The 10,994-nt window shown below is 65.4% G+C and overlaps 1 protein-coding gene across 1 annotated transcript in view; it reads right to left on the reverse strand.

Annotated features, from left to right (window-relative positions):
• NUP210 (nucleoporin 210kDa) overlaps positions 1–10,994 on the reverse strand; it is a 64,490-nt gene that overhangs the window by 7,505 nt on the left and 45,991 nt on the right. The window contains exons 23-33 of the mRNA XM_012732080.1: positions 9,964–10,091; positions 9,736–9,871; positions 8,565–8,627; positions 8,226–8,405; positions 6,572–6,652; positions 5,627–5,758; positions 4,350–4,508; positions 4,018–4,109; positions 2,488–2,662; positions 1,026–1,201; positions 81–301 (exon numbers count right to left, since the gene is read on the reverse strand). Of these exons, the coding sequence (XP_012587534.1) occupies positions 81–301; positions 1,026–1,201; positions 2,488–2,662; positions 4,018–4,109; positions 4,350–4,508; positions 5,627–5,758; positions 6,572–6,652; positions 8,226–8,405; positions 8,565–8,627; positions 9,736–9,871; positions 9,964–10,091 (1,543 nt within the window). The remainder of the gene's footprint in view (positions 1–80; positions 302–1,025; positions 1,202–2,487; positions 2,663–4,017; positions 4,110–4,349; positions 4,509–5,626; positions 5,759–6,571; positions 6,653–8,225; positions 8,406–8,564; positions 8,628–9,735; positions 9,872–9,963; positions 10,092–10,994) is intronic.

A 10,994-nucleotide genomic window follows, 5' to 3' on the forward strand; every position in this document is an offset into this window, starting at 1 on the left:
CCCCTCCCAGCCCTCCCGGGGAGCCCGGCGCCGCCGTGACGTGCCAGCGCGCAAAGGGTGCCGGCCGCCACCGCCCTTACCTTCCAGGCTGACCAGAGCAGTGGACAGGCAGAGGACATCCCCCACCACCGCCGCTCCGGGCAGCTCCGGGGAGATGGCCTGCAGGACGGGCAGCGGGACGAAGTCCGAGAGGCCGGCGTGCTGCGTGTCCCAGGCGTGGAGCAGCGTCAGGCCCACGCTGACGGCACGGACCACCCAGGTGTTGTTGGTGGAGCCTTTCCCGACCTGCACGAACTCGTCCCTAGGCACGGAGGGGGGCGCAGTCTCAGCGAGAGCCCCGCTCTGGAGTGGGGCGGGTCCGCCGACTCGGTTTCCCGAAAGGTGGCTGCCGCACAGGGCCCACGGCAGGCCGTGACCCCACCCCATCAGCTGCGTGGCCTGCGACACCAGTGGCCTGCGGCAGGGTAGACGTTAAAGTGGGGGCCAGGCACCACCGTGCTGTGTAAAGCGCCCCCTAATTCCCTAGATGGGGGGTGTTCCCGAGATGGGGGAACGCTGCCCACACGCCACAGGCCCCGTGAGACCGCTGAGCCAGTGGGCGGCCACCGGGCAGCTGGCACGTGCCCAGCTCCCCCGAGTCCACGGCCCCCGGGAAGGGCCGAGCCAGGTCTGCCCCCAAGCCCGGTCCTTCCACCACCCCAGGCCCTGGGCCTTCAGCAAGGGGGACGCCTCAGCTGCAGGGCTGAGGGGAGGCCGAGTGGCAATGTCGGCACCACCTGGACGCGAGCTTCTGCTCCCCCCCCCCCCCCCCCCCAGGAGTGCTCTCTGGCGCCCACCGAAGCCTTCCCGCTTCTCATCTCTCCTAACCGGGTCCGTGGTTCACAATCTGTACGATCGCCCAGAGGCCTTGGTTAAACAAGACCAGTGGCCCCGTGCAAGTGCATTTCTGAGTGGCCAGGTCACGCTGATCCGGGGGCCACACTTTGAGGGCCGCTCACAACCACATGAGCCACGGCATCGCCTACCTGTTCGTGGCGAAGTTGAGGACTGAGTTGTGAGCATGGAAGATGTCCCCGGAGTTGTCGTGGAAGTGGACAGTGAAGGTCATGGTCATCCCTAGAGGCAGGGCCGCCAGGGCCTCCTTGTTCTGGGTGTGCAGGGCGGGGCTCATGGAGAGCCTCAGGTAAGAAACAGGAGACACCTGGAGATGCGTGAGCACGTGTGACCGTGACGGCCGGGGACGGCCCCTCAGCCCAGCACCCCCAAGACGCCTGCCCGGGCAGGGCCCCGTCTCGGAAGGACGGGGCGCTGGGGTGGCTCAGGAGCACAGAGGGGGGCCCCGCTGCCCGAGCTTTCCACCCGAGCGCGTGGGCCTGCCAGGCAGCGGGCCAGCTCACTGAAAGGAAAGCCAATCTAGGAGAGCCAACAGCCATGACTTCGAGAAACCAGACCATTATTCACACTGCAAAGATCTCCCCAGGGCCGGAACGCTCGGTGTCTTGAGCGGACCGGCCCCCCGGCATTTAAATAGAGGCGGCCGCGTCTGGGTGCAAAGGCAGCGCGGTGGGGGCCGCCGTACCCGCAGAGCTCCATTGGGAGGGGCGGTGGGGGGAGGAGGGCGCCATGAGTTCTGGGCCCCCAGAAACTATGAAGCACAGCCGTGGCTCTGACTCCGGCCAAACAGCCGGACCCCCAAAGGCCCACTTTCCCTGCCGAAACCGAGCGGGGTGCCGGCCAGCTGCACACACCGCAGCAGGCCCTGCTGTGTCCAGGGAGGGAGATGAGCAGCAAGTCGGGTTCACACTGCCTCTACAAGTAGGGTGACGGCTGCCAGGCACCTGGCTCGGAAACCGAGACGGTAATTAAGGAAGCAGGCCTGAGACCGGACGACATTCTCTGTCATCTGGGGGTCAGAAAATGACCACGAACAGAGGGAAAGAAAATCCTGTCCTGGATGAGCCCAGGACCCGGCCCAGGAGGCAGGGGGCAGGCAGGGCGTGAAGGTAGCCCGGCCGGGCCCCGGGCCCCGGCCCGCCACCTGGGGTGAGCCGCCATCTGGGGTGAGCCACGCTACCCGACCCCACGCGGGGCTCGGCGCCCTGGACTGTGGAACGGCCACCTCGTTCTCCAGGGGCCGGTACGTCATCACGACGGGACCCAGGTCCGGATCTCAGGTGGCTTCCAGGCACCGGCTGGCTGGGCAGTACCATGGGCACCAGGCCCAGCACAGCACAGACCTGCCGGGCCTCAGTTTCCCCCACCACGAATGAGGTCGCTGCGCTCAGTCGTCTCCGAGGGTTTGGCTCTGACGGCCAGAAGAGGATGCAGTTTCCCAGCCAGGACGTCTGGCCCTGTTACTCTCTAGTAAGTTCTCAGCCGGACGGCGAGCGCGGGCACCTTTGCACCGGCAAGAGGAAATACTTCACCTCCACCCCCACCTCCACCCCTGCTCTCGTGACTCCCGAACGAGGAAAGACATGACCGTACCTTGACACCAATGGTGATGGTCTGGTTGGCTCCGAAAGGCTCCTGGGCAGTCACTCGGACTGTGGCTGTGCCAATCGCAGACCCTGACACCAGAAAGCCTTTCTCGTCGACGTGCACGAGGGGGACCTTCTCGGGCCCGTCCAGGACACGGTAGCTCAGAGAAGCCATGCCGTCCCTGTGAGAGCAAGAAGGAGCCGCGTGCTCAGACAGGACCGCGCAGGACAGGGCCGGCACAAGGCCCAGCGCCCTGGAGCTCGCCGCCGCTCCTGGGCGCGGGAAGGAGCCCTGTCTCGGCCCCGCCGCGCTTAGGGGGCACGAGTGGGCAGCCCGTCTGTGTCTCCTAAACCGCTGATGGAAAACCGCCAGGCCTGGGAGCTGCCTGTCTGGCCCTTTCCAGGGCAGCAGCCCCAGCCGGCGGGGGCAGGGCGGGCGGCTCCCTGGCCGGCTACACAGGGCTTTGGCCGCGCACGCCACTCCTAGGCAAACCGCTCTGTACTCGCTGAGATGAGGCTGCTTGTGGGGTGGCGGCCCCACCCGGTGGCAGGCATCCTGCCCTGGCCCAGTTCAAGGCCTGCTCCCGGCAGAGTTGGGCTTCTCAGCCTACTCGTGGCACGCGCGGGGCCCAAGACAAGGGAGCCCAGACCTACTCCGTGGCCTCTGAGGTATCCCACAGAGGACAGTGACCGGCCTGCAGGTGAGCCCCCGCTGGTCTCTCTGCCCTGAGTCCTGGGACCTTCCTCAGGTGACCTGAAGCAACCGCCACTGTCTCTCCCTCAACCTCGCCCGTCGTCAAGCTGCCTGCGCCCTACACATCCTTCAGGGCTGAGCTCCAGCGACCCGCACGCGCTCCTCCCTGGGTCCTCACGTGGAAGGCCCTTCTCAGCTACGACTCACTCTCACCCCTTGTTTGCACACACCCCTCTCGTGCCGCGCCCCCTCGCCCAGCAGATGCCTCCAGAGCACCAGGTGCGTGCAGCCCTGCGCCCAGAGCCAGCGTGTAGCTGGCACTGAGCCACGTGGCGGGTGAGTGTCGTGTGTGCTTCCTAGAAGCTGCAGGTGCCCCCAGGCTGCAAATGCAGGCGACAGTCTCCGTCTCCCAAGACCTGTGCACACGGGCTTCCAAGCCAGCCTCCCTGAATGGCTGCGTGTCCTTGCGGCCTGGGGCTTGCTGGGCTGTGGGCCCGGGGTGTGATGTGCACTGTGCAGGCTGCCCCGTGGCACGTGGCTGCTGTGGCACACTTTGCACAGCAAGTCTCAAGGCACACTTGAAACCAGAACCCTTCCAAGTGGCCACCTTCTCCCATTAAAGTCTGGACCCCGCCGCGGGCATTCGGGGTTTCTAAGCTCGAGCAGCGGGCTAGGGGCGGGGGCTGCAGATCGGCAGGAGGAACGTACTGGCCACGCACGCCACGCGCAGCCCAGACGGCCGCCTGCTCCCTCGCTGCACCGCGCCGGCTCCTGCCGACCCCGACGCCCGAGGCCGCCGCTGGGGCAGCGTCACGACCGGGGCCAGCAGCACGAGCCGCCTACCTGTTTGTCTGCAGCTTGAGGAACGAGTTGGGCGACATTAATATCTGTTCGGCTTCTATTTCAGGGTTCAGCAGCAGCAGCTTTTCAAATACCTGAAACAGAGCACGTCCGGGCGTCTGCTCCTCTCCAGCAGCGGGAGCCCAGGGACCGGATGACAGAGGCTGACCCTATACCGTCTCTGCCCGACCCCAAACCCCACCATGCCCACCCCACAGCCACCTACGTCCCCACAAATACGCAGAGCTCCCCAGTCAGGGCCAGGGCCCCCACCTCTAGCCCGGGGGTGGTGGGAGACCACACACGGTCGAGTGGCTCCTGCCACCTGTCCTTACCTGGATTTGGATCTCATCAGAGAGCTCCTTGGCGAGGCCGAGCAGCTGCCCAGCTGTGGGGTCCAGAGCCTTGACCACCACCCTCAGCCCCGTCCGGCCTTTCACCCGACCGTGCACATTCATGGCAAAGTTGTACTGTGACGGCAGCCGGATCGATGCCTGGGGCAGACACCGAACGTGCTTTCGGGGAGAGGGCCAGGGCTCCCTGCCCCCCACCCCCACCCCCAAAGAGCAGAGTCACACTGGAGCCCGAGAGCAGCAGCCAGCAGACCCAAAAGCTGCCTGGGAATTCTCAAAAGCTGCCGCCTTCCCACCCGGCCGCGGCCTGCACCCCCAGGGCCACGTTAGCAGACGCCCCGGTATGAGCAGCACACCCCACGCTGCGCTTTGCCGATTCACGGTGCGTCTGGGAAATGCCAGCCCACGGCGCCAGCCAGTGTTGGCACAGCAGTCTCAGGGCCTGCAGCTTGGGGGGGGGTGGTGACTCACCGAGGAGCTTGCCAGGCTCCGCCTGGTCCCCCAGAGCCCTCTGCGGTGGACTCACCGCCCGGGGAACCATTTGGGCCACCTGGGATGGCCGGGCACGGACAGCAGGAGCCAGGCCCGTTGTGGCGGGGGGCGGGATCTATCAGGCAGCCTCCAGGAAAGCCTGTGCCCATCTCTGGCCCCTCGGAAGGCCCTCACCCCCACCGTCCATGCAGAGGCAAGGACCTGCTCAGACCCAACACCCAAGGAGCCCCACGTGACCACGGCAAGATTACAGCCTGCAGTCGGGCGGCCTGGCACGCAGCCCCACCTCCCCTCAGGCCAGCTGGGGGAGCCGCTTCCCTGTCCTGGCTCCAGTTCACACACAGAGGGGCTCGGCAGGCTTTCTACAGCTGCTCCAGGGCTGGGGGTGAGGAGAGGTCAGAGTGCCCTGTGCAGGCACAGGGGAGGAAGCCTGGAAGCCACCCCCGCTGCCAGGCACCAGCTCAGGAAGAGGTCAGAAGCACCCCTTGGGGCAGGCCAAGCTCCTGTTCTGAAGCGCTCTGGCTGTCCGGGAGGCTTCTCTTAGCAGGGTACCCACTCCACCCCTCACAGTGGGATGCAAAGGGGCCCCGAGAGGGACACCGGGAGCCACGGCCCTGGGCGAGAGCAGGGCTGAGTAGAAGAGGGTGGGGCTAGGGAGGGGTGGTCGAGAGTGGGGCAGAGGGTGCGGGAACAGGCCCAGACCCATGGGCCGTGAGGTGCAGACGTGGTGAGACCCGGCCTCACCCTGATACTGGCCCGGGTGTTACCTCATGGTGCCGTCCTCGAATGTCCAGGATGTCCCGCTTGGTGACCGACCAGTGGAAGGTCAGGCCCGGCACAGCATTGCCAAAGGAGAAAGGGTTCTGGTTGTTGGTGATTCCGGTGATGTAGACAGGCATCTGTGGGGAGAAACCAGGCCCTACAGCAGTCCCAACCCTGGAAGGCCGCCAGGAGTCCAGGGGCGCTATGTCCACTGTTGAGTGTGTCCTGCTGGGTGAGGGGAGCTGTGCCCAGTTCTTCCCTTACCCCCTCCTTCATTCTGAATTCTATACTCCTATTTATCTGGCCAAAGTCTAACTCTGTTAAGCAGGGACAGGTATGGCAGGTTTGGGCCGTCCTCCTTGGACCTCCTTGGCCATGACCCTAACACTGGGAGGCCTCCCTAGAGCTCTAGGATGCAGCCCAGCCCCTCCAGGACAACTCTACCTCTACCTGTTCTGTTTAGCAGGGTGGGGGCCCGCTCACGTCACGGTGGGAGGGAGGCGCTGTCCCCTCCCAGCCGCATGTCCCCGTGGCTGCTAGGGCCACACGTGGCACAGCTACACGACCCGGGGGGAAGATGCTCCAGCCGGGCCGCCCGAGTGCCTTCCCTGGCCCATCACCTAAACAGCCCCAGGACCTGGGCAGACGCTTCAGCCGCGTGTGGCTCCTCACCTGCGGTGGAGAGGAAACCTGCAGCAGCCCCCTGGGGTGGCTGCAACCACCGTGGGGAGAGTGACGTGGTGTGTCAGGGGCAGGAAGTGGGGGGAAGGGTCTGGAAGCCGCACCCCACACTGATGACTGGTGAGGGTGGGGGCGGAAGTGCCCCACAGGAAGGGAGCATGTACGTGGTGAGCAGTGGCTCGCCAAGGCTGACCCTGAGTGTGGAGCCCCCAACCCCCCAAGATGCGGCTCAGAGAGCAGACAGGCGTGCAGGGGAGGCTCCCACCTACCTGGGTGCCTGTCCTCATCCGTGTGATGGGGGCACGGATCCTCACTGCCTGGAGAAGCAGCACCTCCACCTCCACGAGGTCCTAGAAAAGGGTTTTGGGGCTCGGGCTGGCTGGGGACGGGCTCTGTTCTAGGGTGGGTGTTCTGGGAAGGGAGCCCTCTCAGGAAGATGCCCCTGCCGCGGTCAGCCAGTATCACGTGGCTACAAGGTGTCCACCAGGCGTCTGGCCTGCTGCTTCTCTTCCCAGCGCGGCTTAGTCTGCGCAAGACCCACCACCCTCGATGGCCACTGCCTCTTCTGGGGGGCCTGGCCTGGTTCTCTGCCTCCAGACTAGTCTAGATCCACATGCTCTAGGTCAGTACTATGGAGGTTTGAAGTCAGGAATGAGGGACGCCTATCTAAAGCCGGCAGCTCTCACAGAAGAGGTCGCCAGACCCTCCCAGCCCCAAATCTAGCCTCGCTCTCTGAGCATAGACAAAAGCAAGAATCAGAAAGTGTGATTAGAGAAGACCGTTTACCCTCCTTCATCTTGAATTCTATACTCCTATTAACATGGCCAAAGTCTAATTGTTGGCTTCTTCACTTCCATAGTGCCACTTCCTCATGCTGAACCTGGCTACTAAGCCCCTAAAGGCCATTCTGAATGCGCTCAGTGGGCCACCACCTGCGCCTCGTGATCTGCTTCACACCTGGCCTGCGACAGGTGCCCAGGATGTACCCATTCCCTGCCCTCCCTTCCTCCTTTTTTCACTGCTTAGCTGCTTCCTGCCAGTCCTGGACCACTCCTTGGCTTTGGGCTCTGATTGTGTGACCTGGTTTGGGAAAATGGAACTGGGAACTTCTGACCAGAATCACACACCCACTGTGGGCCTGGGCTGAGCCCGCGTGCTGGCCCTACGGAGATGCTTTTAGAAGAGGCTGATGGCGCAGCCTCTCCATCTGCCTGGGGGCACCAGGGCAGCACCTCTCCCAAAAGGCCTCATTGTGGGGTGCAGGGGACACAGAGGGGAGGCGGCCCAAGCAGAGTCAGACCACAAAGAAGAATGAAGGCCAGAGGGAAACTTATGGCTGTGCCCCACAGATTTGCAGCCAGCCGTGGCTTCAGCCACAGGGGCTCTGTGAGGAGAACGAGCCGCCCCTTTCCACGCTGCGATCCTTTCCTCGGAGAAAAGGCAAAGCCGGGCCCCCAGAGCTTGGACTGTACTCCCAGGACGTCGCTCTCAACGCTGCGCTACGCCAGAGGACAGCGACTGCTCCCCGCCCCCCGTCGTTATGCAATCAGCCAATGGGACGCAGAGACACTGAAGCCGGAAGGGGTGAACGGAGGCACAGGACGCTGCCTCCAGGGAGTCAGCCTCGGGCGCCTGCAGGGGCCTCCCCAGCAGTGCAGGGCGGCCCAGACACCACCTCGAGGAGCTCTGCCCGGGGCGGGCAGCGAGTCGCTCCCAGCAGGGTCCCTGACAGGGCAGCTGGGGAGACTCCGTGCGGAGAAGAGCAGCCCTGGGCCCCTCTGCTCCCAGGCTGGCAGGGCTGCCCGGGGCCGAGCGGCAGAGCAGGAGCGACCTTCGGGGACACGGGCCAGAGCCCGAGCCCAGGCGGTGGGCTCGCTCCGGGGCCGGGTCAGGGCTGTGTGGAGCGCGGCCTCCGCCCCTTACCTGGGACACGACGACGAGCTTGCCGGTCTCGGCATCCACGGCCTGCACCACCCCGGCCACGGTGCCGTTGCCGACGGCGAGCCCCCGCACCAGCCCTGCGCCGTTCACCACCGCCACGCTCTCGTTGCTGACGGAGAAGAGGATGTTGGACTGGGGCTGGGGGCCGCCCTCGGAGGTAATCTGCAGTGGGGGAATGGCAGTGCCCGTCAGCAACCCCCCACGTCACCTTCAGAGGGCGGGGCGCACTCTCACCAAGCTCCTCCCGGCCCCAGGGCAGGCTGCAGGTGTGCAGCAGGTGGGGGGTGGGGGTGGGGGGTGCGTGCGGCCTCCGGCGCCTACCTGCATCGTGGCCCCGATAATCAGCGCCACCTTCCTGGGTATCAATCTAAATGGGGGAAAGACCTGGATGTGGGGAGACAAGAGGAAGAGGCAGCTGCGTGGAGTTCACATGAACACCTCACCCTCCGTTTGGGAAGCGGGACCCCGTGGCCCCCACGGGCGCTCACCCCGCCCACGGCCCACGGAACGGGTGTTCTGCTGTGCGCGCCCCGGGGAACCACGGGAAATGCACGTTCTCCAGCTCACCCCAACCTGCAAGCCAGGCGGCGGCCTGCAAGCTGCTCTAACGGGGATTCTGCACCGTGTCCGAGTTTAGAGCCCACTGCCACCAAGATGTCCCTGCTCCTCTCTAGCAGGCTGCTCTTTCTCCAAAGCTTCCAAACGTCTCCTGACCTCAATGCGCTCGCCTCTCCCCCATGCGGAAGGAGCCGCTGTGGGCAGGAACAGGGAGGCCTCCCTCCCTCTCCGCACAGAAGCTCTGCACCCCCATCCTCCCTGCTGGGCGGGGTGAGCGCCAGCGCTGGCCGCCGGGCTCGGGGGCTGCTCCTGGAGCCGGGTCAGTGTGCGCAGGGCCTCCCCTGACAGGCAGAAAGGCCCTGCCTGTCGCCAGGGGAGGCCAGGCACCGACCATCCACCGGCTGCAGAAGACACGCCACCAGGCGGGGGCCAGCAAAGCCGCCAGATGCTGCCCTGGAAGATAAGCTTGGTGACTCCTCGCCCCGTCACACCTAACGCCACAGCCCAGGTCACACGCTGAGCTCAGCCCTTGCAGGCCTGCTTGCCCTGGGCCCAAAGGGCCTGCGCTAGGGCCCACAGGACCTGGGGCGCTGCCATGCTGAGCCCAGGTCAACCGCTGCCCCACTACTCACAGGCTGCTGGCACTGCGAGGGTTAAAGTGTGCTCGCCTCGCCCAGGAGCCACAGTGGCTCCCTTCTCCCTGTGGCGTCACACCCCACATCAGCCCCCTCTGGTCTGCCCCACGCTGGGGCTGAAGGAGGCGCCCTGGTAATCGGAGGACACCGCCACGCACAGACCGAAGAGGGTCCTCTCACGGCAATGGCAGCCTCCAGACTGCTCGGGGCACCCCAACCTGCACAGAGAGGCGTGCGCCCCAGCCCGGCTGGGAGCGGGGCTGAGCCGAGGCGGGCGGTGCGAGGGCACACAGCTTTACCTCGATCTGCTGCGGGGCCGAGTTGATCCTCTGTCCAGCCTTATCGGTCACGGTCGCCGTGAGGCTAGTCTGGCCAATGGTCACCCCGTGGACCCGGAAGGTGGCGGTGTAGTTGTCCAGGGCCTCATCGAGGGCCCTAGAAGAGAGGGGAGGGTTGGGACATCTCCCCCAGACAGACCAGTCGGAGCCGGGCCCCAGACACCCTCTTCCTCCCCGGGGAAAACTCACACCAACGTGACGATCTGGGAGGCGGCCCGGAGCTTCAGGTCCATGAAGGCGAAGTATCTGGCCAGGAAAGGCTTCTTGTGGAGGTCCAGCACCCGGACATAGGCCTTGACCGTCTTCCCAATCTCCACCTACGGGGTGGGGGTCAGAGGCCGGGGGCTTCAGCACCGGCGGCGCCCGCCAGAGGCTTCCTGGGCGTACCACCGACCCCAAACCTGGCGGCGAGGGGGGTCGGGTGTGCTGGCCGCCAGGCGGCTGGGGACCGGCAAAGGACAAGCCGCCCCGCGAGCTACCACGAGGGCCCCGGCGCACCCACCACACCCCTCTGAAGAGCTTAGCGCTTCCCCTTGAAGGGGAGGGAAGAAACTGGCCGCCTGGTCTTCCTCTTAGAGCACTTACTTTAGAAATCTAATTCCCCTCTTCGAAATGCACATACACAGGCTCTTTCTCCCCTCTTCGAAATCCAGACAGACCTTTTGCCAGTTGCAGGAGCCGCAAAGTCTCTCACTGACTGGGAGCCTCAGGGAGCCTCACTCCCAGTCCCCGAGGTGGGCGGGAGGGGCCAGCCCCCGGGTGGGACGCACCCCAAACCCGCTGCAGGCGTCTCCCAGGCGCCAGAGAAGAAAACCACCCATCTATTCTACTGTATCTATTGCGGATTTGGCAAAAGCACTTGGCATTTGTGAGTCTTACTCGCCACTGAGGTTTCTAAGCGTCCGAACCCCCCACACTGAAGCGAAAGTCCACTTCAGGGAGGTGTGTGCTGGTTGGCGAGACACTCAGGGGCCAGGACCAACTCCCAAGTCGGGCCTGACTGGGAGACAACCTCAGGCGGGCTTGGTAGCGGAGTTTACCGAGCGGGGCGGAGAAGCCCAGCCTCAGGGCTGCCCTGCAGCCTGGACAGAGGACAGAGCTCTGCCCGTGAGGCCCACAGAGGCCGGGCAGGCGCCGCAGGGCTCACAACCGGGAGGAAAGGCAAAGGGCGCGGGCGGGGCCTCCGCGGTCCGGCCGCCGCCTGTCAGCGCAGGGAGCCC

This window comes from Condylura cristata, unplaced genomic scaffold, assembly GCF_000260355.1.
Source record: "Condylura cristata isolate star-nosed mole 26May11 unplaced genomic scaffold, ConCri1.0 scaffold00033, whole genome shotgun sequence".
Classification (NCBI taxonomy): domain Eukaryota; kingdom Metazoa; phylum Chordata; class Mammalia; order Eulipotyphla; family Talpidae; genus Condylura; species Condylura cristata.